Below are 27,148 nucleotides of genomic sequence, written 5' to 3' on the forward strand. Positions count from 1 at the left end.
GCCTGCACAGATTAGACGGGTCCCAGCCCTACACTGAGAATGTAAGGGTCCCAACATACCTGAGTATCAAAAGAATTGCCAAGCCAAGAGGGCAGTCATGTTATTTAAATGAACAAAACAATCCTCCTCCACCCCAGCATAAATGGTACCATTGTTACCAAGTGCATCTTGTTTCACATGATCCCATCCATCCTATAAACAGCCAGGCAAGCAGGCTGCTTTCAAACAGGATATCAAAAATACTCCTCCAAGTCCAAAACTTCCTCTCCCTTCCACGTACACACAACACTTCACACGGGACCCTGAGAACACCGCAGCAGCTGAGCCTGGATCCTGACAGCCTTGGCAGCAACTTGGTCTCAGAGGTGAATAAGGAGGTGTCTCACGGGAGATCTCCCCTCACTTTTAAGTTGGCTTTCTTTACAGCCTTAGTAGTTTCTTAAGGAGAGGCAGTTTTCTGCAACAACACTTCATGGGAGGTTGAAATAACTGTGGTAAGACACCAAGAGATGTTTAAACTAATTACCTAAAAAGTAAATCTCATCAGTTACAGATATGAGTGGATTTTAACAGGCTTGATCACAAAACCAGAGATGATGACTGCAGCTAACACCAAACCAGAGATGATGATTGCAGCCAATCACCTCATCCCATCTACACCAACAGAGGAGTTTGTTGGTTTTTTCCTTAAAGACACAGAACAGCTCTTCTGGCAGGATGCAATTCTTCACTTTTGAATTCAATAACTGAAAGACTGACTTGAAACTTGAGCCATGCCATGACATAAAATAGTGCTTTGACAGCCATGTCAAAAAAATGCTCAAATAACATCCTGAAGTGGCATTTCAGAAATTTCTTGTAAAATGGCATTCTCTATTTAGATCAATCTGCTTTCTGTAGCATACATATAGCACCACAAACCATTTTAATAACCACTTGAATTAGGATTTTTTTCTTTGTCCACCTAAGGAAATACTAAACATAAAAGTAGTCATACAGGAAGGAATACAGCATTAAAAGTAATGCTTACTAGAAAAAGGCTCCTTTTAATAGGAGTTAAACCATAGCTCACCATGCAACGAGTCCGTTACATTATGGCAGGCAAAACAAGCCATGTTAATTTTAGAAAGAAAAAAGACAGTTTTTTCCATAATGACTTTTTTGCTAACTTAAAACAGATGGCTTAACGTAAAATGAGAATGAAAGGAGTGGGAATGTTTGCAGCACAATACCAAAGCAGCATTTAAAAATCAAACTCATCTTTTGAAGGTAATCACATACTAGGTGCTATGAGGGATTTTACTCCTTCATTTACTTAAAAACATTCACAACTACTGAAAAATGAAATTACAGAGTGGTGATTATGAGGTTTATGGTGCTGCTCTGGGAAGTTTCTATAAACTGCCTGTTCCTCCTTTCAAAGAGAAATACTCATTATTTTCAAGAGGGATATTTATTACACTGTTTATGAAGAGTTTCCTGGTAAGTTTTTTAGGCAGTTACTTTAAAATTGTTTACTGAACAAGTATTCTGTAAGGTCAAAGGATTGCTTATCTGCAGCAGGCCTGACATTTACTCTAGGAGACTCCACTTAACAGTTCTGCTAAGTGAGAATATGTTATAAAACAAAAACCAAAATCAGCCCAAACGACCCCCCCCCCCCCCCAAAAAAAAAAGATAAAGTCAGGAGCTGCTCATCCAGCTCTTTACTTTTGTCCATGATGCTGTGAGAAGACAAAACAGTTCAGTTTAGTTGCCTTTTTTTGTTAAGATTTGGAATTTCAAAACACGCCAGTGAAAGAAATGTGCCAGATTTCTCGTTCCTGGATAATAACCATCTTCAGCAAGCTGGAAAACAAAGCTATTATAACTCAAAAGTGACTTGTTAACTTTATTAACATTCACATGACCTTATTTGCAACAATTTTAGCATCTCAAAGGGAGACACTGAGGAGGAACACCTGACATCCAACTGCTGAATTTACACTCCCTTTCTATATTTTTCTCTTTAGGCTGATAATGCAGCTTCTCAAAAAACCCCTAAACATTATGTTGCATGAAGGGCAGTAAGGGACACTGAGTGCATCTGCAAACAGCTCAATTGCAAAAACTGGGAAAAGCCTCATTCTCCAGAATTTATGGTGTTTCTTTTTATTTTTCACTAAACCCCAGCTCTCTGTTCAGTCTCAATAATTAAATTTAACATGACACAGCAAGTTACATATTCCAGGGCACACTGGGGTGGGTTTTTTTTTTTTTCAAGTCTTCAGACAAGGACAAGAGTTATGCTTGCTTGAAAATTTTATTGACAACTGTTTGGTCCCAACACACAAAACAGCACTTGAGCCACAAAAGAAAGTGTCCAAACAAGGTAGACAGCTAAGAAATGAAGTCTTTCTTCTCTCTCCCATTCCAAGAAAAAAAATAGTGCATAAATTGAGGGCTTCAGTGACATATTCTTTTGAACAAACATGAATCTGAAGTAGTACATTTATTTGCTAAATAAAGAATTTCATGGTTGCAAAGCTTTTAAATCTGTAAGTCACATCATTTGTTTAACCCTTTGGATAAAAAAATATATTGCAATTCAATTAGCTATTTTGTTACACTATGAACACAACTTCTCAAAAGTATTATTCTATTACTTTCAAACAGCAATTTCAGCAGAATCACACATGAATCCAGATAAGATATGCTGACCTCCACATGTGGTATAACCACCACTTTACTTGGATAAATACCATATTTTCCTCTGAAGCAAAAACCTGGTTTTCTTCAGTACTCCAAATGACTTGTAGCTGCATCTCATGAAAATACAATTTCAGGCTGGTCTCTTCTCCCATGCATTCTCTTCTGAAACAAAGGTCTAGACTGATCACTGTCAACCTTATCAAAATTAAGGTGAAAGCAGATTTTCTTGCATTTAACTCAGTAAAAACATTCCAAGAAAGCTTACTTCTAAATTTCTTCTTCTATAGCAGTATGTCTGTAGAGGTTTACTATGGACTCAAAATACTGTGCCATAATGCTCAGAAAAACTTCCCAGTGTTTCTTTGCACTTACAACAGCTATAAACTCACTACTGGTAATACTTGCCTAAATATAAAAGATTTTATAACAAAATCTGACTAGTAAAATTCTGTCTATAGCCATTGTTCAGTGGCATTTCCTGCTGCTGGCTGAAAAAATAGAGCCTGTGTTCCATCTCTTGCATATTACAATAGAATCCATCTAAAAAAAAAAATATTCAGTTGGCCAGTGGAAAACTTCTAGTATAGGTTCTTTCAAGACTACAAGCAATTTATTTGCTGCCTGGCAAATACAACCCATTGTAAATGCCATGGTTACCCAGAATGGGTATAAAGTCTCACACACTGGACAATTCTGCTAACTAGAGTTAAGGTCATCCACTGACTTAACCTCTCTCCCAAAGCTGGCCCTTGCAAAAGCCAACACAAGATACCACAAATTCAAAAAGCTTCCAACACTAGGAGTAAGTCTTAGAATAAAAACAGACACAGCTAAAAGACAGCACATCAAAGAACGAGCTTCCCATTTACTGAACATGCTTAAAAATAGAAAACAAGGTTAAGCAGAACAACCTTAGCATTTCCACATGTAGCTAGAACTTTCCTTACAGGTGGAAATAGCATCAATACCTCCCATCACAAACCACTTTAATAAGACCTGCTCCATTATCTGTAATTTATGCATTAAATGCATATTTCAGAAATATCAGAATCTTCCTAACTTCATTTCTAGACACAATGAAAATGTGTGTGTCTGTATCTTACACTCATGACATCAAGACAATCTCTTCCTTAACCAAACCCATGCCAGACAAACTAAATATGAGGGAAGCTTAAAGCATCAGCATCCTAGAGAGCTCCTAAATGGAACTGAAAGCTACAGCAAACAAACATTTAAAACAAGTTTTACACAAGACCCACATAATCTTCTACAGACATCTTTAGACAGGCATTTCCAATGCAGTTACAAGTCATCTGAAAGGTCAGAGAACAAGTTTCCCCTCTGGAGAGCAATCAGCTCCCCTCACTCTTGTCATTCCAGGTCAGCGAGTTAAAATTTCTCAACAGGCTTTTGAAAGACAAATCATGCATTTCATTAATACTGTCTGAAACAATACCAGTAAGCAACAGCCTATAGAATACAATATGCTACATTTATGATTACATTACCAACAAGGCTTAAAGAAAATAAAATCTGTTCCATGTTTGTTGAATTAATATTTTGCTTTTACTGAACACATTTATGAAAACCTGTAAAATTTAAGAATAATTTAACAAATGCCAGATTTTTTTGAAAATAATAGAAAAAATCTGCTCTGCTAACAGCTGTGTTCAGTGTAAAAGGAACAAAATCTTCACAGGATACATTAAATACAAATTAATTCCTCTAGGTTTTCCATTAAAATACACATGGGCTAGCAAACAGCTTTACTTTGTGCACAGTCCATAGGTATTTGTCTTTCACACGAAAAAGAAAGAGTTAAAGCTTGGTTACAGGTGCAAGTGAGAAGTTTGCTGCCAATTTGACCTTGTTTTTGTGTTGCTTTTTGGCCGGGCTGTCCGTTGCTTCTTTGTTTACTTGGGTTTCAGAGGACTGACAGGGAGGCACTGAAGCATTCTCTGTGGTGTCAGACACCACAGAACCAGAGATCAACTTTTCTTGAGCTGTGGTAACAATTCTTTGTTTTTCTTCTTCTGTTAAAATCATTATCTCTAAAATAAATAAGACAACTCAATTTACTGAGGCTCTGCTCTTGTAAAAAAGAATATTTCTCTGCTATTAGGCAACAAAATACTTAAAAAAGAACTCAGCCTGATTTGAAGCAACATAGGGAAGCAAACTCTTACCTGGGAGGGGTGTGGGGCGTTCCTCAAACTGGATGAGGTCTGCAGACTCAAGAACCACAGGATCAGGTCTCAGCTGGGGGGATGGCAGGCAAGAAGGTACTGGCTCACACAGCAGGTCCACAGGAGATGTATTTGTGAGGCAAAGGAGTTCTTGTTCTGTTTGATTAGAAGCTATGAAAATAAGGGAACATCTTTCAGAGTATCTGTAAGCTGTGAAGGTGTCACTATTGTCACAAGTAAATGTAAAGTCTCCAGGTGCAAATCTGAAGCTTTGACAACTATGCACTATTTGAAATACTAACACCAAGCTAATTTAATTAATGCTAATTAACCTCAGATTTGTCACATCAAGAGCATCTAACAAAATTCTCATCACAATACAGGAGACACTGCTATCAGAAGCTGCTGCTGGACCCTCCCCCCCCCCCCCCATTAGCTTCATGTCTATAGACTTAAATTTCCACCAAATCAATGGGAAGCAGTACCCAGCAGCCATATATATATATATACACACACATATACACATTTATACACTGGCAGCTCAGGACACAAGCCTAACCACAAACTCAGAGAAGTTCAAGCAGCTTTCAAGCCAAAATGTATATTAATACTAGCTGAGATTTAGTAACTCACCCTTCCCCATGCTGCTGCAATTACTCTGCTTATTTTCCCTAAGACAATAAATTTCTTATATAAATCAATTTTGCATTACCATTGCTAGGCCTTCCTAGGTTTAATTCCATTGATGAAGTGGATCCTTGGGTCTCCAGAATATGTCCATTACTGTCAGCAAGTTGATTTCCATGATCATCCACATGATCAGCAGGGGGAAAACTAGGCGAGCTAAAACGAGCTACAAAAAGGCAAGTTAATTTCATTAGTTTACTCAAGCTGCCTCTTAAAAAACTCCAAAAAACTAAGATACTGCTCAAAATTGAAATGGCTTACTTTTCATATCATTTTTCAGGACTACAATTCTCTTATGGCCATGTCCTTTAATCCAGACCACCTATTGAGAAGGAAGCAGAATTGAACATCAGCACATGCTAAACTCAAAGCATCTGCTCACTGCCTTTCATCCAGCTTTGCTCTGACATTATTGCTAACAGTAAACGAAATCACACTGCTAATTTGTACTATACTACCCAAGTATAGGCTCCAAGTAATTGATACCAAAGGCAAGCCATAGTGCCCAAAAGTATACTAAATATACATTAATGAAACTAAATGTGTAAACATGGAGCTGAAAAATTCCATTTTGTCACTCTTCAGAAAGATTGACTTACTTAAAGGAAATATTATAGCCACAAACTAGGTCACAAAATCATCCCAGAGCAGTCAGGATATGTGGATGACAAGAACATGGTGCTTCTGACAAGGTCCCAGAATTCTTCACTCCCAAACCCAATAATGCACTCTGATCAAAATGAGGGTTCAGTACTGTACAACCATTCATTCACACAGACAGAAAATCAATTCTCTCCCTCAGAGATGCCAGGGTTGTTTACAGCCTTACTAGGAACAGTTCTTAAGCAAAATTTCACCAAAATATATGTGCTGGTTTGTTTTCTTTTTCTTTCCCAGATGTCTCTGAATATTAAAAATACAACTGGTGTAAGCTTCCCTGAAGAAGGTAATTATTCCGGTAATTCGCCCCGACTAACCAACTGTGGTTGTGTAACTACTTTTAATCCATGCACAAATCTCAAAGTAATTGTGCAAAACCGAGTTCTTCGCACCTGTGGAATTGCTCCCAAGAGCTCTTCTAAATTATTGCATCCATATGCTTTAGGCTGCAGCACTTCTCCTGTGTATTTGCTGTATGCTACTGGGAACTCATGAAGAAAAATTTGCTGATAATGGTAGGTGTGAAGTAAGGACCTCACATTCTTTGCAAACATATACAGATTTGTAAGCTTGACATATTCTTCTGCTGCACCGTTGGTAAAAACCTAGCAGAAAAAGGGAAAAAAAAAAAGGAGAAAGAATTAGAGCACACACTTCCATAGCCTCTAGACACAAGGCCTTTTCAAACACATCAGAAAGGCAAGAGCTTACACACCTCAACCAAGTAAGGCAGACTCTTCAGGAGTTCAGTTAAGGTCATAAATCCATATTCACATGGATTAAGTGAAGTACTGTGGACTGTTTCATAATGTTGCTTAAGCTGTTCAACAGAGAGAAAGGATGTTCCATCCCAGGACATCAGCAAAACCAGCAACTGGGCAGTCAGAGTCCGCAGAGATTTTCTATTTATCAGCTGAATTTGCTTGCCAGATTCTGTGTCAACCACCTAGAAAAATTAATTGGTAAAGAAGGTAGGGGGCACAGAAGAGACTGATTTATAAAAAAGATGTATAGCTGGGGTTTATTTAGGCATAGCTGTATCTGACATTCCCCTAGCCAAAACCACACAAAAATCAAGCAGCTTATTACATGAAGTATTTACTTTAAATAGACAAGACCTGTACAGCAGAATTCTGTCCACTGCTAGGTATGATTTTACTCTTTGTTACAAGCCAGTTGGTCCTGACTGAGCTCCAGCCTAACACCAGCTGCTAAGTCAACAAAACTGGAGCAACTAAACCAATGTGCCCACATCCATGTAACTGCAACTTCTCTTTTCCATCGGCATAGAAGACCACTTATGTATTTACATTCAAAGTCTCAAACCATAGCTAAAAAAAAAAAAAAAAAAAAAAAAGTAAAGAACTGAAAGCATTAGAAGACTGAAAAACTACTACAGTTATTAGAAAACTGTTTTTCACAGTTAGAAGTCAGGTGGGGGAAAAAATAAATTTATACTGTTAAAATAAGTACTAAAATAGAATTTTGTACTTATTATTTGCTAAATAAACATGAGTATTCCCAGAGAATGCTGCAAGGTTACAAAAGAATAAAGAGAACATCATAAGAATATAGAAACTACATATAAAACCCTTTTGGACTTTCCCCTTCCTGACTTAATGCTGTACTCCAGAAACAACATTTTGTTGCACATACTGAGCCATGTCCTGTGAGACAGAAAACTCCTTAACACAACCCTACACACCTCCCAGTGGGATAACTGACAGGGCCAAAAGGTTACCTTTACAACGTGGCAGAGCTTCTGCATGAGGGCTGGCACAGAGCTGACATCGAAGTCGTGCAGGCGCAGGGCGTAGCCAAAGGTTTTGCTGTACTCAGGCAGCAGATCCGCCAGCAGCAGCGAATTGTCCTTCTGCGCCCGCAGCAGCTTCACAAACTGGGCGGCCACTGCCTTCACCTGCTCCACCTCTGTCAAGGTGAGAATCTTCTCCTCTCCACACTCCAGGACCTAGAAAACACAAGCGACACTCTGCTGAAGTGATTGATGGAGTCTGGATGAACAAAGTCATAAGCCTCAGCTGAAACTCAGGCCCGGCAGGCAGGCATTTGCTATGTACCAGGGCTCAGCCACCTCAAAAACTGTTTCTACAGCAAAGCAAAACCATGTAACTTCTGAAATACAACAAAACAAGCAGCTAAATAGCTAACTTTTTAAAAGCAAACTGAACAGAACTTTAGTAAAACTTAGCTCAGATTTTGAGGCACTGTATTTTTTTTTAAATTTGTTAACAAACAGCCTCCTGATTGTGCTCAAAACCATGGACTTTACCAAAACAGCATTAATATAAGATTTTCTTAAATACAGCTGTCTAAACATTACGGGTGCACAGTTTATACCTCATAATAAAGTTTATGAGACATATGACCCCTGCTGAAACAGTTGTACATATTCCAGAAAAATGCTTTTGTCCAGTTTATGATTTTAGGACTTACAAGTAAGACATCTGGTATGGCTTCAAAGAGTTCAAGTAGTTTTGTAAACCCATAGTAAGCGAGTTTGCACTGACGCCCGAAGTGGTGGTGGTAACAAGGAATAAATTTATTGAAGGGCATTCGAAAATGGGGCTGGTGCCGCAGCAGATCCACCACCTCCTTGGAAAACTGCTTGGTTCTTTCAATTTCCTCCTGGGTACGTTCTAAAATTAAAAAAAGAAAAAAAGCAAGAGCTACACCTCAACAGACTTACAAAATGCAACAGAATATAATAAGCAAACACAATGGCTGGTTTTCAGCCTGATCATATATTATGCCAAGTCAGTCTTTTCTTCTACCACTGAGACCTTTACTAGACTTAGATGTTTAGAAGGTTACTAGCACTTTAGAAGGTTTCAAATAGCCAAATATGCTGGGGTTTTTTCTGTATGGAAACAATCCACACTCTAATCATACCACAGAAAGCACAACTACATGCAAAAGTAGTAACACCGGTTTTTTGCCACCTGTCCTGTTCTCCTGTCCTATTACAAGTGTTCAGAGAATGACATTCTTGATTTGCTAGAACTTAGCAACTTAGTTATAAAGGTAGAAAGACAATTATAAAAAAAAATCCAAGTCACTCCTACACATTTGAGTTACTAAAGCTTTAGAATAGTCCAAGAACAATCTGTTTAGAAACAGCACAAGAAAGTTGCATGGACATACCTCTTTTGGGAATACAAATTACCATTTCATTGTCTTGCTGTGACAAACAGATGGTTGTATCTGGAATTTCTGATATAATATCAGCCAGTTCACACACTCCATACTCAGTAACATCCCAATCCTTAGAGAAACACCTGAAAATTTTAAAAATTTGTGTGTAATACAAGTATTAATGCATGCTGTGTAGGCAAAAATACATTTTTTTGAGAGTTGAGAAAGCAAGCCTCACATCCTAAAAAAAGTAAGGATAACTTCCACATTGGCAATAATACTAGCCTGGAAAACTAAGGGGAAACTAGAAATCCATTCTAAACCAGAGAAGCAAGATCTACTCTCATACGAACAGTGTAACAAAGAGCTGTATATATCAACCAGTGGTTTTAAAGTGCTTTAGGAAAAATGTAATTATGCTGTGTATACAGCTCCAGCTGGCTACACTTCTAATAGTCTGTATCTGCTTAATAGTTACAGCCATACACTCTTAAACAAGAACAGGTCCCAAGAGAAGGCAGAGACCATCTCCTAGAAAATATCATATTAAGCTTCCCAATACTGTGTAATATATTAAAATGTGTTTTACTCTTCCCATCTCTCCAACCAAAATCTCTCAGGAGAAAGAACCCTTCACAAACACTTCTATTCAACAAGTGGCCAGCACTGACTCTACATTAAGTAGATTTATAAACAACCAATAATGTGTCTTTGCCAAGAGTGGAAATAGGAAAGCGCACTCCCACGAAGGAGCTGTTGGCACATAATTTACAACAGCACACATTCAAAACCAGATTCATAGGTAGTTCTAATATGTCATGGTTGGTTTCAAGCACATTAACTATTACTTTCTATCTTCACATTAAAGAAAGCATCAATCTTAATTCTTAAAAAAACCCAAATACCCTATTTTTTATCATGCTAGAACAGAATGTTCCTGACAGGTATTACTCCTCATTTTTGCCACTGCTACATCCAGTTAAAGCAGTAAAAGTAACTCCTGACAGTTAATCGATTCATTTTATATTTCCTTCTGAAGAAAGCCTAACACTAAGTTTTCCCTTTACTGTTCATGTTAATGTGCCATGACCCACTTGCTTAAATCCAACCTTGCAGCCATGGCTCCAAAGAGAGCTAATGAAATACAGTAACCCATTTCCAACCCCAATGAAATTAGATGAACCTTAAGTACTAAGGGAAGGAGTAAAATATGGCAGAGAGCTTTTAGTTTTTGTTTCCACTGGAAGTGTAAACTTCCACATAACAGTGAAAAGGCAATGTAGCTGCCACAGTTTTGTTTTAAGATTTTAAGTGCTGACTCCTCTTGCACTAGGTATTAAAATCACCCTTAACAGACACGCCCTGCACAGTTGTTCTTGTTTCATTAAGGATAACTTACCAGTGATAAGCCTGCAAGAATTCCCTCACAATAACTTGCTTACTGGCCTGGGATTTGAGCAGCTTCAGTAAATCTTGAGTGAAGCGTTTCACCTGAGCTCTGTGCGTTAGCGTTAACAAGCGTTTGGAACCCATGCCAAGAATCTGAAAGAAAATCAGATTTAGTCACTCACATCCAGTATCCTCAGTAAGAGGTATTTAAAAGCCAATATTAGTACAGGTAGCCTAGAAAAAGAATATAATACAGACAGCATCTGGAATGACAGCCTCATGAAGCCACCCACTTCCAGTACTAAGAACTATCCCCCCAAGAAATTCAATACTTCATCCATGAGTGCTATTGCAACTTCTGCCCATCTGCATTGGTTATTTGAAAATTCTACAACCAACTGCTTTTCAAAGTTGTAAGCTAATGTGACCACAGTAGTTTTGTAATAAGGTCACATGACTTATTTCTCACAGAAATCCCTTCAAGCCACAGGCTACACATCTCAGCCCAACTCATGGGCACTCAGCATTTACAGTCTTCTTATGCTGCACACAGCACAATTAAAAACTTTTATCCAAGCACCTACCAGAGGTTAAAAGTAGCTTCAAACTTTATTCCTGAGGCTTATATGAAGAGTTAATTTTGCCAGAAGTTGTTTTGAAAGGGTAGGCACAGAAACAGCATCTCAAGAAAGAACACACCCACCAAGGTTCAGTCAACCATCTCTTTCAAGGGGCACTAGGTAATTGCCCAGCATCTAATCTACAACAGCAACCAGGAATTCAGATAGCTGCAGCTACAATTCTGGTCAAAATGGCCAGTATCACATCACTCACCTGCAGTACGTGAGGCACTGCTTCCAGCAGCTCCATTAATTTGGAATAGCCATAGTCAGACACTCGGCATTGCTTTGCAAAGTGGTGGTGGTATGTTGGGATGAATTTGCTGACAGGGATGACACAGGATGGTTGGCTTTTGAGCAGATCTATCACTTCTCGACTGAACTGAATGAGCTGGGGATTACCTACAGGGCTCTTGGAACGCAGAAGCCAAGGATCTACAAAGAAAGAAGTCATATTATTGTACCTTTCACTAGTATTCTTCCACTGACCACTGCACTGTACTTACGGATTGAAGCTACAGCATAGGGGAAAATAAGTATGAACATTCAAGCTGAAAGTTGAAAGCTTCTCCTTATAAAAAGTTTAACAACTATACATGTTTATTAACAGAACTTATTAGTTTAATTTTTTAGCATAAAAAAATTAGTTCAGAGAAAAAGTTTTAAGCAGAAATATTTACCTGCAGTAGGAGGTGGTGGTTTGTTATGTATCCATTTGATAACTTTAATGCCATTTTGGGCAGTGGCAATGTTAACTCCAGGAACACAGGTAATCAGATGTTCTAAAGGAACACCACCTTGGCCTTCTGGCACCATTTCAAGGTCATTGAACTCTGACATGTAACAATCAGGAAAACTTTGGAGGAAAAAAAAGAAATCTTCCATTATACACTAAAATACCACTATAAAAATTGTCCTAAAAACATTGTTATTTTGAAACGCTTCATGAGTAAGAGATTTCAACAACTTACTGACACATTACAGAAATCTTCATAAAATGCATATTTTAAGTAAGTGTGCTGTTTTTACTAAACAAGAATTTTAAAAGTAATCACATCATAGGGCATTAATTTGCTATAAAGTATATAAACTCAGTTCTTAAATAAAATGGTATCCAACTGGTAATTTCCATAAGGTTTGAAGTCTTCAACCTATCAGACCTTACTAAAAACATAAATAAAAATACTTTACCTTAGTAAAGGCACAGTACCCTCATGTGTCTGTAGAAGACTGTGAACTTGGGGAGCAAATGTCTTCAGAGACAAAACCACAAAAGGAATTCTGTAAGAATCTGGATCAAATTCATGTTCACTGCAAAAATAAGAGGTTCAAGTTTCTATGCTTACTCTACACACAGCTTTAACATAGTATCTGTGCTCACATAGTAAACATACTACATGCATGTAATATACTGCTACTAGTGACAACAGCACTTGTAGTACAGTACAAGCAACTTTCATCATGTTTTCCCCAGAAGTAATACAGCTACAGTGTAGATACAAAAATGCTGCTAGCGAGGATTTTCTTGCTATTTTCTAAGCCCATGAGAGACTTTTCTCTCTCACAGAAGAGGTAGCAGAGTATGTAAACAACCAAGCCACCTGCAGCCTTGAAAAGCCTTGTTTATGATACAATAGAAAAATATTTGGACAATGGATGTTCTAGGATTTTAGCCAATCACCCCAAGGGGTGGCTGATCCTTTGTCCAATTAGACTATGAAGAAAAAAGTCTATAAAAGAGTTTTGTAAAATAATTCAATAAATCAATCTTGCTGCACAATTCCTGCCTGCTGGATCTTCTCTTCCCCTCCCTACGGCTGTGGGACACAGTGATACCCTAGGGTTGTAGTAATACTACAGCAAATTTACAGAAGTAACATTCAGAAGACCATATTTTTATTACCTATTAAAACTTTCAAACTAAATTTTAGCAGCACATACAAGATGAACACCTAATAACTCCTCTAGTAGCACAACCTGGCAACTGTTGAATTACACAAAAAACTTAATACATGGCTTCAGGAAACCTCCAGCTCACTATGAAACACTAAATGTAGCTGGAGGACAAGGAAGAATGATCAGCTACAGTTACATAATGAAATTCAGGTAATAGAAGTCTCTAGTATGTACAACCTTCCTACATAACCAGAGAAATGCAGGCAACCTTCCAGCTTCCATTAAAGAAGTGTTCAAGTCCTGGCACCTGTGCTAGAACACAATTCTCTTACCTGGGCACACTAACCCATGAGAGCTGCCTAGAAAATTCAATGGCCCATCTCGCTATTTTCTGCCTGACTTAATTCTTGTGAACATAAGAGGAATGACTGGAGTACACCATGAGAACACACACCTCGACTTTAATACACCTGTACACTATAAATGCTGTTCAAATATTTGTAAGATTTATAGTATTTTATACACAGCTTACACAAAGTCCTTATTCAGGCAATGCTGCTTACAAACAGGCTCGTGATATTCCAACTCTTCAAATATTATTGGACTACAGTTTGCTGAGGAGCCATCATGTGACTGTGAAGATCCCAAGGGACTCTGCCTGGCTTGGCTGCTGGGCAGGAGGCACACGAGCCTCCCACCTCCCTGGTCACGGATCGCCACAGTGTCTGTGAGTTTATACAAGTCTGAGACAATTAACTTACGGCCAAATCTAAAAGAGAAAGATTGAAATAAATGCACTTTATAAACGCAGGTAAGGCAATGCTATAATCTGCCTTTTTTGTTTAATAAACGGGAACATGCTAGAAACTGTTTAATGCAAAATGTTAAGGTAACTAACCTATTCATAGCAATGCAAAAGAATTAAGTAAAATACTGAAAGTAGAACCCTCTAAAAAAGGCCAGTTTTGCCATCATTGCCTCTGGATACAAAATATGCTGCAACACCTAACAACAAAAATTCCTAACTTTCCACTCTGCTACTCTCTCTAAGTCACTGCAAAAGTCATACATGATCAGACTTTTTTTTAGAAGCACTGGAGGGGAAACCACCAGGAACTCACTTTTTTTCATAGATTTCTGTGAATTTGAACACAGGCAAGCAACAAGCAGGTGCATCCTGCAGAATGGACATTGCTTCTGAGCTGTAAGAGAAGTTTTGCAGCATTAGCACAAAATTAATCTGCTGTTATTAGACTCCAGCCTAAACTAGTGAGATATTTACAGACACAGTTTATGAACTATAAATGAAACAGGACAAACTGCATCCCCTTCTATTGCAGCACTGTAAAAGTTGTCATTTTAGATCAGGGAGTGCAAGTAGTAACACTTCTGTTAGTTCATCAGGTCAGGTCTCTGAAGGAGTTGCATCTGTCATAGGTGGTGCTAAGATCTGAGCACCTATAAAAACCTCAAAGCTGCAGAATTAGAAGTTATCAGCCTGGTCATTACATTACAAACTTTGAACAGGCAAGAATGAAATAAAGTCAATGGCAAGTAGTATACAAGTGTAGAATACTCTACAGTCCAAGCACTAGTTTCATTCCCTGGAGAAATGACAACAACTTTTTTCCTAATGTTTTCTTTTCTGGAAGAAAAAAACCTCACTTGTGTTCTCACTAGCATCAGCACTCTAAGTTGTATCATATTTCACGTACCAAATGAAATGCTGCTGGTGTATCCCTGATGTTCAACTGTGTACCCACCCTCAAAAACAAAATTCACACACGCTTTCTTGAAAGAAAGAAGAAATAGAGATGGCCCAGTGTAATCTTAACTCAGCTGCACTAATTAAGTTAAAGGTATATCAGTATTATGCAAGAATAGTAGTGCAGCTATTAAACCCTCTTAAACAGAGATCTAGAGTCTTCAGATGGAACTTAAAATATAAGCAGTACAGAAATGCTAAACTAAAAACCAGCCTAGTTGTATTTAACACATTTATCAAGTCATACAACAGATTTTTCTTTACTTCCCTATTATCCCTTTAAGCAGTATTTTAAATCATCTCTCAGCTACTATACATACTAGGACAATTAAGAAGATACCAAAGTGCTTATTACCTAAGTAGAGAGAGTGATTTACTAGCAGCTCCCGTTGCTAATGAGACCTGGATCCTCTTACTGCCAATTTTGTATCTGTGCAGACTGTTGACAGCACTGATGGCTTCTTGGAGGTTTTCCATCTGAACATTGGCCTTCAGCTGGTAGTCTGTGTGAGGACTGAGCTCCACACTTTTGACCTGAGAGGAAGAAAACACCTCATACATTTACAGCAAAATATTAACCCAAAGCAAGTCACCACTAGAGCAGTCTTGCTTTGGCCAAGAGCCAAATACAACACTAAAGGGAAGGGAGTGATGAACCACAGCCATCAGTGCAATGCAAACAAGAGCCAAGTACAGTGATCCCAGACTAAGGCAAGTCGATGGTATTTCATTAACACAAGCATCATCTTCCCAAGTAATGATTATGCCAGAAAAATGTCATCCACAGATCAGACAGAAATAGGACCACTGACCTCACCTTCCATAACTGCTTTTTACCAATTCACACTTTCCCTGCTTTTGATCACTTCTGACTCAAAACAGTTTTTACTGTGATTTTTAAGCTGACATTAGGAATTCAGCTTTACAGCTTAAAAAGATTATCCTGTTAAAGCTTAAGTCTCATCCCTACATACTAATGAGACACTTAGTAGGAATTTTATATACCAAACTTCAGAATACCAGATCTAAGAAGACCACACACAGATTAAAAACCTAGTACAAGTGGTTATCTGGTCTTTTTAACAGGAAAAAAACCCTCCACAATCCATCCTTTTAACAAGGTTTAAAAGTCCTGCTCCCAACACCTTTCTACTTCTGCTCACCTGAAACTAAACCACAAACATGTCCCTAAATACATAAACAGGAAGTATTTAAAAAACAGACTTAATAAAAATATTTGAGCCTTTACCTTGCCATGTCTTGAGAAGATTTCTTGTAAATTTTGCTGCAACTCTTTCCTGGACAATCTGTAATCTATGTTGCTGATCTGAATGTCGGCACCATTTGCAAAAGGATCAGGGCAGTCTGTACCACTGGTATGATTCACTACATTAAATGTGAGTGGAGATGATCTATTTGAAAGATTGGGAGACATACTCCTGGATAAAATAAAAACATTTATGAGCTGAAGTAACTGCACAATTCCAATATATACATCTCAAAATCAAGTAACAGACACAGGTTTAGCGCACAAATACAGCGCTTAGAAGGGATTTTCCCAGTATGTGTGTGCAGGCAAAACAAATTCCAGCACAAGCAAATCAGCTGTCAATAATCAATGTATATATTGGTGAAGTCTCACTTCCCCTCCCAAGACAGACAAACACTTACCGAGATGACCAACAACTCTGAGACATCAGTAAAGGACTGAGTTGTCTTGAGGCTGTCAACTTACTGAAAGCAGAGGGATAGCTGACCTGAAATACAGTTTCATCTTTATCTTTTTTATCTACAGGGGAATTGGTAATGCTCCTGGAAGCAGAGGTCTCTTTTCTATTTACAAATATATGTAGGAAAAAGAAAAAACATCGCGTTTCAGAATTTACATTAAAAAAATATGTAACTAACATCAACATCTATTTTTATTTTTAAACATACTTCTGACTATTTTTGGAGGACAAGTCTCCTGCTCCCATTTTTTTCGTTGCCAGAGACACGGAAATTGCTGCATTAGAGTTACTCTGAGGAGAAGGAATTTGTTCTCTTAAACGTTCTTGCTGGTTTTCAGTATTTCTACTGATGTTCTTTGATTCAAGGCAGCACAGCTCCTATATGAAACAGATAAAAGGTCAGCATAAAAGCACCAGACATCCCTTGCCAGAGGCTTTCTTTCTGATGGAAGGCTAGGTGACTGACCATTTTTTCTTTAATAGTGTTTTCATTGGTATTTCATAATAAGGAATTTTTGATTTTCTGCAGCAGAAGACAGTAGACTGTCAATTAGTTGAAATGTTTTGCTACATTATAGGTCTAACCCTACTTCTCCTTAAAACAAGGAATATGGACCACTCTAGATGTTACTCATCACCAGTGCAAAAGTCAAAAGTGGCAAGAACTTGAGAGCTAATACCAGCAGTATTTTCAATTTGAGAAAAACATGGCAGGGAGGGGGAACAACAACCACCCTCACATTAATTGTCTGCTTCCCAAGCAGATGAATACAGCTTTCATTCAGGAATGTCAACCCACATTACAGTTAGTCATTTAATAGGACTGACAAGTTAAAGTTGTAACAGAAGCAATCCTCAGAACACAAGGAAAAGCAAGAATACGGAACAAGGCAGAACAACAATACCTGTAAACTTTTGACATTTGTGGGTTTGATGATAGATCCATGGATCTGGAATCCTCTCCCAGCAGAGCCTTTGGTACCAGCAGACTGATCATTCGAGTCTTTGTTGAGGAGGCACAGCTTCGTGTTCTTGTTAATTTTTTTGGGAGACTTGACCTTCTCAGTTCCCACAAAACTGGAGCTTTTTGTTTCACTAAATTCTTTGGTTTTGGGAGTGAAAGACACTACAATCCTGTTACCAAAAACATCTTCATTTTCCATTCGCTTCCGAGCCCGTTCCGCACTTTCCTGGTTCAAGAAGCGGAGAATTGCGCTGCTTCCAGAAATACTCAGCACCTTCCCTCCACAGTTGTCTGACAAACGCCTCAGGCGATTGCTGACACTTTTGCTGTCTCTGTTTGTTGGCAGATTATAGACATATAACAGTGTATGACAAGCCTGTTAAAAGGGAGGAAGATTTCAGTCTGATTATGCCAGAATACCCTCTGGTCCAAACCCAGTAGTTTTAACACTGGTTCTGGTGACCATGCCCTCCTCCCACCACCCCCATCCCATCACCAAGTTACTCCTTTCGCAGCACTCAATCTGTTTGGAAAACTCTCATACCACGGTAGACCCTCAAACTTCCATCTCAAATATAATTTAAAGTTAGAATAGACTATAGAGTCCCTGATCAATGGATCAATACCTGATCAGTTCTCCAGATGAGAAAGCACCATTGTTAACCATCCAGTAACCCATATGTTCTATACATGCATGTGAAAACATAGGTCAGGAAGTTATTTCCAAGAAAGAAAAAGTCATGAGCGCTGTACAAAGACACCATAACATATCCAGAGGGAATCACCAAGGAAGACAAAAGCCCAAGAAAAGACAATCACATAAAACTTAAGAAAGCATCACTAAGATGTCTTAATGCACAACTGAGTTCTTACCCAAATTTTCTGCAAGGGAAAGAAAAGCATGTAAGGTATATTATCTGCTAAAATAGTTATTGGTAAGAATGTGACTTTGCTATTCCGTTTTTTAGTAAACTACTTTATAATTTTATTATTTTATTCTTTCTGCCTTAAAGCAGAAAGCAAACATTCACATGGTAGTAACTGAAATACAGACAGTGGCCAAATACACAGCAGACATCACTCCCCATCATAGCTAACACATACATAATTTCAGCCTGTTCTCCTCCTAAATTACAACAAAAACTCCAATCTGACACTTGGGAAGGTCTGTTGCATCAAGAATTAAAATCTTTACCGGCATTTTCAGTGGTAACCTTGGTGGCAAGTCTGAAATAAATTCTTCAAAACAAATAAGCTCATGGGCATGATGTAAGAGTGCTTCTGAAGCTTGGTTTTTATGCACCAAAATTATTCGGAAACCATGTCGATGTCTCAGGTCACTCAGTTCCAAAGCAAAGTTTACATCCGCTGGAGGCGAAAAAAATTAAATAGGCAAGGAAACACTTGAAAAATCTGATTGAAGAAACAAAACCACAAATCTCACTCAAGTTCTGTTTACCAGTAGAAATTTCCAATGAAAAAACACCACCAGCTACCAGGCTTCTCAGACATCATTTAAAATCAGCAGTTCACATTCAGTCTCAAGACAAGGGCTTCCTTTTAACTGCAGCTTGTAGCAATTCATCAGCAGGGCATTGGACTGGTACTGGATATTTCTATAGCAAACATTTGTTTAGCTTTAGGGAGAAACCCAAGGCCATCACATGGCAATTCAATAGTTGAGTGGATTGCAGATTTAACTGTATAATATGCTGCTATGAGAATTAAAAACAAATACATTTTGCTCAGATCATAAATACAACTTCATGTGTTTTAATTCAGGAGCTTCCTGCTGAAGCTAACTTCAGACAGTAGTCAGACACATACCTACTGATACTCAAAAAGGCATCAAATCATAACAGTGACTAAACTGAGCCAAGTTCTCTTCTTACTCTCCCTGCTTTTTCTCTGCTGCCATTGACATTAAGAATTCTTCAGCAGTTCAGTTAAAGCTGGTTCTAAACACCACCCTTGGCAATCAAAATAGCGTCATATGCAAAAATACTATGGAAGAGAGGAACTGAAGCCAGCACTGTAGCTGAGTATCACAAACACTTACTTGACACAAGAACCACAGTGGCAGGTGCAGTGTGTGTATCAGCAAATCTCCTCAGACTCTGTCTGAGTTTGTCATCAGCAGCATTCTTGGCTGTAGCATTGATATGTGCAACAGTCACCTGTGGAAATACATAGACACATTGAAGAAAAGCTTCAATGTGAACTGTGCTTACTTCAATGGAATTTTTAAAAAAACTTAAAATACAAGCTCTCGCATGCACTTTTAATTTAGGTAAATTAATGCACGCATGCATGAAATGGAACATGTAGGGATCAAAAAGTGTTCTGTGAGCACTAAACTTCAACCCTACTTGTTCAGCAATGTCTTTGGGGTGACTTCTGCTGTTCTGTTTAAAGGATCACAATTCATAGACCTCAAAAACATGCCAAAATACTGTCAACCTGTTATTATACCTGCAATTTAGAAAGTGGTAATTTCTGACATAGAAACCAGCACAAAAAGTTCAAAAAAATATGAAGAAACAGAAGGTATTGATGGAAAAATATATGTAGCATTAAAGGTGCTCCAATCAATACCACTAATCTACAGGCGTCCTTACCAATCAGCACAGTATTCACTAACAAAGTAAAAAAGTTAATCATAGATCTTTTAGGTTAATCACTTAGTCACAGATTTGAAGGATAACAAAAACTCCACCACATTTTAGTGGATGAGATAAAAACACTCTTGTGAACACTAAAACTAAAGCTAAACCAGTTACCTACAGAAAACGGAATGCAGATTCACTTTTAAAAAATATCACAGCAGGAGAAAAAAGAAATCAATGTTAGAGACCCCAACCATAAACTAAATATGCAATAAACCCACAGAAGTGAACAAAGCTTTAATGAATGATAATCACTCTTGGCACACTCAAAGTACACAAATTCTCAAGCAAGAACACCAAGCTGGTGCTGGTTGGATACCTGGCAGTTGTTTAGCTCCTGAATGACTTCTTTGTTTTCTTTACTAATGTCACACACACAGATGAATTCTGCCTCTCTGTGACCTTTAAAAAATTTCTCACGAATCCTCTGCACAACTGCTATAGCTGAACGGCCAGTGGGAACTGAGCAGTTTTCAATATCCCAGAAGACTCCAATGGGGGGCAAGTTTTCCAGAACTTGGCCTGTTATTGCAACTTCCGGGGACCCTGTGCAGATGGAAGAACACAGCTCATTTTATCTCCAAATACTGAAAATGCTAAACCTAGCATACTATGCTAGACATGGGAAGCCTTATGAACAACATGCCCAGGAATGCAAGTTCAGTTTTACTTTCTTACGGAATCCAACAAACCATGAGTCTTAAACAGAAATTTAGGCACTATCAAGTTCGGATAAAGATGCAAGACAACTTTGACTTCACCTTTAAGCTCTCAAACAATCAAGTAATATATTTTAAAAATTACCAAATGTCACAAAAAACTGTCTGAAGTTGCCTAACACTTGGTGCTGTATCAGCAACAGAAGCAAAACATGGAAACTGTTCAAATTCACATTGTGGATTAGATAAATCTAAACAAAACTGGATGAGATGACCAGCATCATGATGGCAATTACAGAAAATTAAGGCACTATACAACTAACACAAAGGTATCCTACAGCTCAGGAGAGGGAGCTTAGGAGTTTTTGCTACTGCAGGCTAAGCTGGTGTTTCAGCACTCTGAAAATCTATTTAAATTTGAACCAACATTATACAACCATTCCCTCCCCTCAAAACAACTAGAAAAGAAACACGAGGAATGACAGAATCCTCACAGTTCAAGAACAAGCTACAAATTAATGTTACCTGAGACTTTAAAATAAGGCACACCAGACAATCATATTTGTTTGTGTGTATGTTGACTAGTTACACAAAAGATTCACTGGAATCACATTTTGTAAAGACACTTGATTGGGGTGTATCACCTTAAAAACCTTAAAATTGATGTAGTCTTAAAGTAAAACTATCAATTTCTTAATATTCTGTGACTTTTAAAAGAGTTTATAACTTTTATACTAGATAAAATTTCGTAATTGAAGCAGTACTAACACTGTAGAAAGACCATGCAATTATTTCACACAGTATTTTCCCCTTAAGAACACTTGAGGAAGCTATACTGTAATTATAAATGTTACACCTTTACTGCATATGGAGTAACAGCAGACACAGAGCTATGAAAATGCTTTTCAATTATGGCTATAGATAATTTCGTTATACATGACCAGAACAAAATAGCTTCCAAGTCTGCAGAATTTCTTTTTCTAGTTCTTAAAACAGTAAGAACAATAACAGTAAAATCAAAACTCAAGGCAAACAATACAGTAAGTTAACTAAGTAGTCAAAACATGTAAAAGCAAGTGATGAATTTTCAAGAGAGACAAGATATTTTTTTACTGTTTAGTCTTTTATGACTTTACAGAAGTTTCCAGATAACAGTGCAATTTAAGAGAACTCTTGCTGTGCAACAGTATCTAAAAGGAGAACATCAACTAAATGGAAGTTTCAAACAAACGTGGTTTACCATATTTCTGTGGTGATTTGCCAAGGCTGCTTGCCAGTATCAAACTCTTCTCATTTCCTGTTCCTTTGGTTCCACAGCCATTACAGATTGGGATAGGAACAGGTGCAGTCTGTGCACTTGGAGGAGGAATATTTGGCCAGATTTTAGCAGCATCAACTAGGCTGTTTCTGGTTGGCTGTTGGGACAATTTTTCAGAATACATGTTCATTTAGTATACAAAATTAACACATGCTAATCCATGCTAGAAACATTCAGTTTCCCTTCTGCAACAAATGCCAGTTCAGATGTACTCTACAAAGCTAATTAACAACAGTATGATGGCATGAAGGAAGCTTCTGTCCTTCTATCCCAGCATATTCAGCTTTAGATTTCCAAATGCAAGAAAGATTCTACTAAACTCAACATATCAAGACATGTCACCTTTAAGTACTACTAATATACATCCTCTAAAAAAAACAAACAACAAAGCTCAGTCAGAGACCTAGTACGCAAAACCAGCACATGAAGAGTAGAAGGTGTGATGGTAATTCCAAATATACTGAATTCACCATTTAGTTCATTAAAATTACATTTCACTTTTATATTGGAAACTCAAACTTAGAAGTTTAAGTAACACATCCTGCAAAGTTGAGTATATTATTTCACTAGAAATTCCTAGTGATGCTCAAGCACAGTTCTAACAAGTTCTAAATTTTACTAAATTGGTACTAAAGTATAAATTACAAATTTGGGAAGACTGAACGAAGACCTATCAAACCAAACCATCAAATTCACATTCAAACCAGGACTAGAATATCCTTGTAGCATAAGATGTATCATCTGACTTACAAATGGCTCTTTATTGATCAGCTGCCCAAGGGTACATCTTAACTGCTGTTAGCCTTTTCTCAGAGTCCCTACCATGGAACAGTTTAATTGGAGCTGTAAAGAAGAGATGACTGGATTTGAAAGAAGTTAGAACGCCACTTGAGTACATTAAAGATCCCCTGTAGGCTAAACATTGTGATATCTCTTTTGTCTTCCTATGGCACTGAATGTTACCTCAGAAAAGAGCTCAGCTTCAAAAAGGCTGTCTAGTACACTTGGACTGTGCATCACCAACTAGGGGGATGCAAGCTACACCTTCAGGGGCTGGTGTTTTGCTCAAGTTACACAGTTTCAACATGAACCACATAGCACAGTGAGGAAGGAGAACCACGGGGTGTACAAACCTTGCTCAAGCAGTCAGTGCAGTAGTGAGAGCCCTTCAGACACACGGGAGGCGCCACGTTTAGGTGCAGAGGGTTGGCGCACGCGCGTGACGTCAGCTCCGACTGTGCAACGTGCTCATCCAAGCGCCCCGCGGCCCCACTCGTGAACTCGGGACAGGGGAAATAGCCAGAAGATGGACAGCTCTGCAGGGCTGGGAACTGATGCAGTTTGTGCACGTTACCGTGACAGGGCTGGAAATGGAGTTTTCCACAACAGGCCAGATGCTGACAGGAAGGTACACTGTTTTCTACGCACATACCAGAGAATTCACTGGAAATTCCTGCCAAATTGCTTCTAGCTGAAGGGTTCTTCAGTGAAGATGCAGACTGATAAGCAAATCCTGACCCTACTTGACAAGTTATTGTCCCAGTGCTTTTTGAATCTAATACTGTGCCAGGGTGAATCAGGTTTCCACCACCACCACCACCACAATGCATTTGTGGAGTACAAGAAGAGTCAGAGCCATGAGCACAGCAGCTTACTTTGGGGCCAGGGGAAAGCTGTAATTGCTGTTGCTGAAGAGGATGAACATCAGGAAGCGGCACTGCTGGAAACAATTTAGAGCCAGAGTGAGGAGATGCAGCATCCTTCAAGTCTACAGCAGCTTTCTTGTTCTCCATGTAATCTTTCTGGAAAATGAAAGCACAGTTACACTCACATAAATTAATAAAACGATAATTTTATAGGGTAAAAAGAGCGTATTTTAAGACTATTACAATTTTGCATTCAAAGTGCTACCCTTATGATTACTATTACCTTACTGACTGAACACGTAAAATATTAAAAGAACCACGTTGGTTACGTGTGCCAGTCTTAGGTATACTGGTATCAGTGGATTTTGGAAACAACAAACCCAAAGAGCTATACACCAAATAGCAATGAGTCCATAAAACAGGATCATAAAAGCAGAAAACTGTTAGGCTAAAGCTCAGAGATCCTTATTTCTTGTAAGAACAAACACAGATGGATGTGACAAAGCTTCACAATTTGCAGATACACAAATAATCATATTTTAGTTTGAGTAACGATTTAAAAATTGTATAAAAATTCTGAAAGTAATTTATTAAAAGAGTATGACTTAAATAAATTAGAAATTACATCAAGCAGGTAATATAGCAGAGGGCAAAGAAGGCTAAAGTTTCACAACAACTAAGTGATTTTTGTCTATTCTGATTTAAGATAACAAGATGTACAGACAAAGGCACAGACAAAGTTTTTACAAATGCCAGCAGTGAAAACCAAGCAAGGTTAAAAGAAGCATAAAATACTCAAGGCCAGTAGAGGCAACCTGCACAGAACACTGCTACAAAACTTTTGAACAACTTTTATTTTCCAAATTGAATTTAATGCATTTTCTAGTACACATGAATGAATAATTAATTACTCAACTTGAAAACCATTCCTCTCTACTTGATGCTACATCTCATGAAGATAAACTCTGCCAAAAATCTGTCTGGAACTGATTTATATACCAAATTCCAGATTTTATGGCAGCTCCCTTCCTAACCCCCAACATGCGAAAACAGCAACACACTCATTCATTTCTCTTATGCCTTTACTTAAAGACAGATTAAATGTGTCTGAATCAGTGTTATTTAACAGTTGGAGCTAACTTGCTCAAGTACCTAATTGTGTTATACTACTCCTTCTAATCCTTAGCCTTTGCATCTTAAATGTATAGAATTATGTACATTACAGAAAAGGAACATTTAAAGAAATGGAAACAAGGAGTAAGACATTGTGAAGAACAGTATCCACAACTGCTATAGCTACTATACAATAATAATTCAGAGAACTATATTTGCCTCCAAACTAAACAGAAAAACTGGAAGCATGACCTCCCCTACTCTACTCTTCAACAATAACTTGGCAGAGCTCTCCAGAAGCTCCTTACACACCTTTTAGGCAGCCGGTTGCATTATTCCAAACAGCTGTGGCAAATAAAGCCTGACAAGCAAAGCAACTTGCCTGTTCTCACCGACACTGGTGTGAGTGCTGTGAGCACAACTGAAGGCCTCAAATGCCCAGGCAGATTTTGTACTTACCTTGGTAACTGCTGCCTCCTCTTCCTTCCCTCCCCAATCCCCTTTAGTCAGTAACACCATTGGAGTCAGCCACCCACCCCCTCTGCACTGGGGGCCCAACTATACTCTTAGGGAAGGCAGAAATTACCGTTTTCGCACTACAAGGCAAAGCCTTCTCAGCAGCAGAAAAGCAATTAGAAAGTTTCCAGAGCCATGGTTTAGCATCATTCTCTTGTCTCTGAAGCCATCCCAATGATCTATTGCAGAGGTTCTCCGTCCTGTTTCCTTCCATCATACAGCCAAACAAAAAGGTTCAACATCCTTTCATCCCCCCTTCCTTTCATTCTTCCCACCTGCTGAAGGGAAACAAAAAAACCCCATGCTTTAAATAACTTTTAAGGCAAGACAGAAAAACCGTGGTGATCTTAAGAATTCCACTACTGCTCCATCAGTGAACCTGCATCATTTATGTTAAGTTTAATTATGCCCATGGCCAAGGTCTTCACTATCCTTTTTAATATAGGAATGCTCCTCGTGACCTGCAGCACAGAAGAACCAGTCTAAGGGAAACACCTTGAGGTCCATGGCATTAGCTGGAGTCACACAGCTGCTGATACGAAAGAGTAGTCTCAAACCTTCAGTGCACTCTCCTAGAAGGACAAGCCAGGAAGTAAGAACAACTCAATTGTAAATACACAACAGGTGCAACTGAACTCAGCTGAAAGAATTGAGCTGTATATTCACTGTTTTTCCACCGGCTAAGAAAACCTATACATAACACACCTCTATTAAACACACAGTATTTTGCATTTAAAAAAGAACTTCAAATTATTAAAATAAATCTACAAATACTTCTGCTAGTTCTCAAGCTGTCCCACTGTACATCAACTTAGCTTTACAGAACCACAAAGCAGCAAAGCAACCTAAGGCTCAGTACGAGAAAAACTGTGGTTAGCAATGAAGTCTTCTTCCCCTCCAACTACGTGCTGCATTCGTTAGATTACACTCCTTCAGGTTCTTTTGTATTTAATCTTCAACACAAGAACCATAGAACACATTACATAGCGCTACATTTACCTCTGCATTGTTTTTAACCTCAAAAGAAGTTTTACGGGCTTTTTTTCTTTAAGCAGAAATGCTTATTCACGCCAATCCTAGCTATCCGAAAATTATGCTGTATACAGTATCAAGTTCATCCAGTTCTACAACTCCAGAGTACGTTACTTTTGAATGTGTCTGATAGCACCGGTTAATTTCGGAATTAAAACGGTAACTGGAAAGAGTTAGCGTTACATTCACCACCAAAGCCCCCGCTTCTCCCTCTGCATCCCGAGGCGCTTCTAGACCGACCCTCCCCCACGCCACCCCACCGGCCCCAGAGCGCTGCCGGGCTCCGGCTGCCCCGGGCCGAGGCCGCCGCAGCTCCGGCCGCAGGACGGGCCGTCCGGTGCCGGGCCGGTCCTTCGCTGCCGCAGCAGCCCCGCGCTTTCAGGGGCCCAGACGTGCTCCCCTGCCCGCCTCACCTGCGCCGGCCCCGCCGCCCCGCGCCCGCCGCGGCCCCCCGGCC

General features: G+C 38.7%; 1 protein-coding gene across 2 annotated transcripts; it reads right to left on the minus strand.

Annotated features, from left to right (window-relative positions):
• Positions 1-2,283: 2,283 nt before the first annotated feature.
• MARF1 (meiosis regulator and mRNA stability factor 1) lies at positions 2,284-26,887 on the minus strand. Of its 2 annotated transcripts, none has more exons than XM_010392523.4 (26): positions 25,730-26,887; positions 23,518-24,186; positions 22,307-22,481; positions 20,727-20,953; positions 19,801-19,918; positions 18,937-19,109; positions 17,683-18,117; positions 16,986-17,155; positions 16,719-16,880; positions 16,297-16,486; positions 15,403-15,581; positions 14,404-14,484; positions 13,815-14,051; positions 12,578-12,697; positions 12,067-12,242; positions 11,601-11,821; positions 10,777-10,919; positions 9,387-9,520; positions 8,679-8,881; positions 7,966-8,193; positions 6,940-7,170; positions 6,617-6,829; positions 5,826-5,886; positions 5,590-5,730; positions 4,878-5,048; positions 2,284-4,742 (listed from the first exon to the last, which is right to left on the minus strand). In XM_010392523.4, exons 1-26 carry the CDS (start codon positions 25,874-25,876, stop codon positions 4,510-4,512), a joined length of 5,238 nt encoding a protein of 1,745 aa, XP_010390825.2. In that variant the 5' UTR covers positions 25,877-26,887; the 3' UTR covers positions 2,284-4,509. The 2 variants fall into 2 exon arrangements, with proteins under 2 accessions (XP_010390825.2, XP_019137112.2); XM_019281567.3 differs by having other exon boundaries at positions 24,040-24,186; positions 25,730-26,886.
• Positions 26,888-27,148: the final 261 nt, after the last annotated feature.

Source organism: Corvus cornix, chromosome 14 (assembly GCF_000738735.6).
Source record: "Corvus cornix cornix isolate S_Up_H32 chromosome 14, ASM73873v5, whole genome shotgun sequence".
Taxonomy (NCBI): domain Eukaryota; kingdom Metazoa; phylum Chordata; class Aves; order Passeriformes; family Corvidae; genus Corvus; species Corvus cornix.

Coding starts and splice junctions, on each gene's coding strand:
- MARF1 (XM_010392523.4), bottom strand. CDS start 25,876: ATGATGGAAGGAAACAGGACGGAGAACCTCTGCAATAGATCATTGGGA. Junction 9,521..10,776: donor TTCTTGCAGGCTTATCACTG/GTAAGTTATCCT, acceptor TAAAATTTTCAG/GTGTTTCTCTAAGGATTGGG. Junction 8,194..8,678: donor CCATACCAGATGTCTTACTT/GTAAGTCCTAAA, acceptor TGTGTTTTCTAG/GTCCTGGAGTGTGGAGAGGA.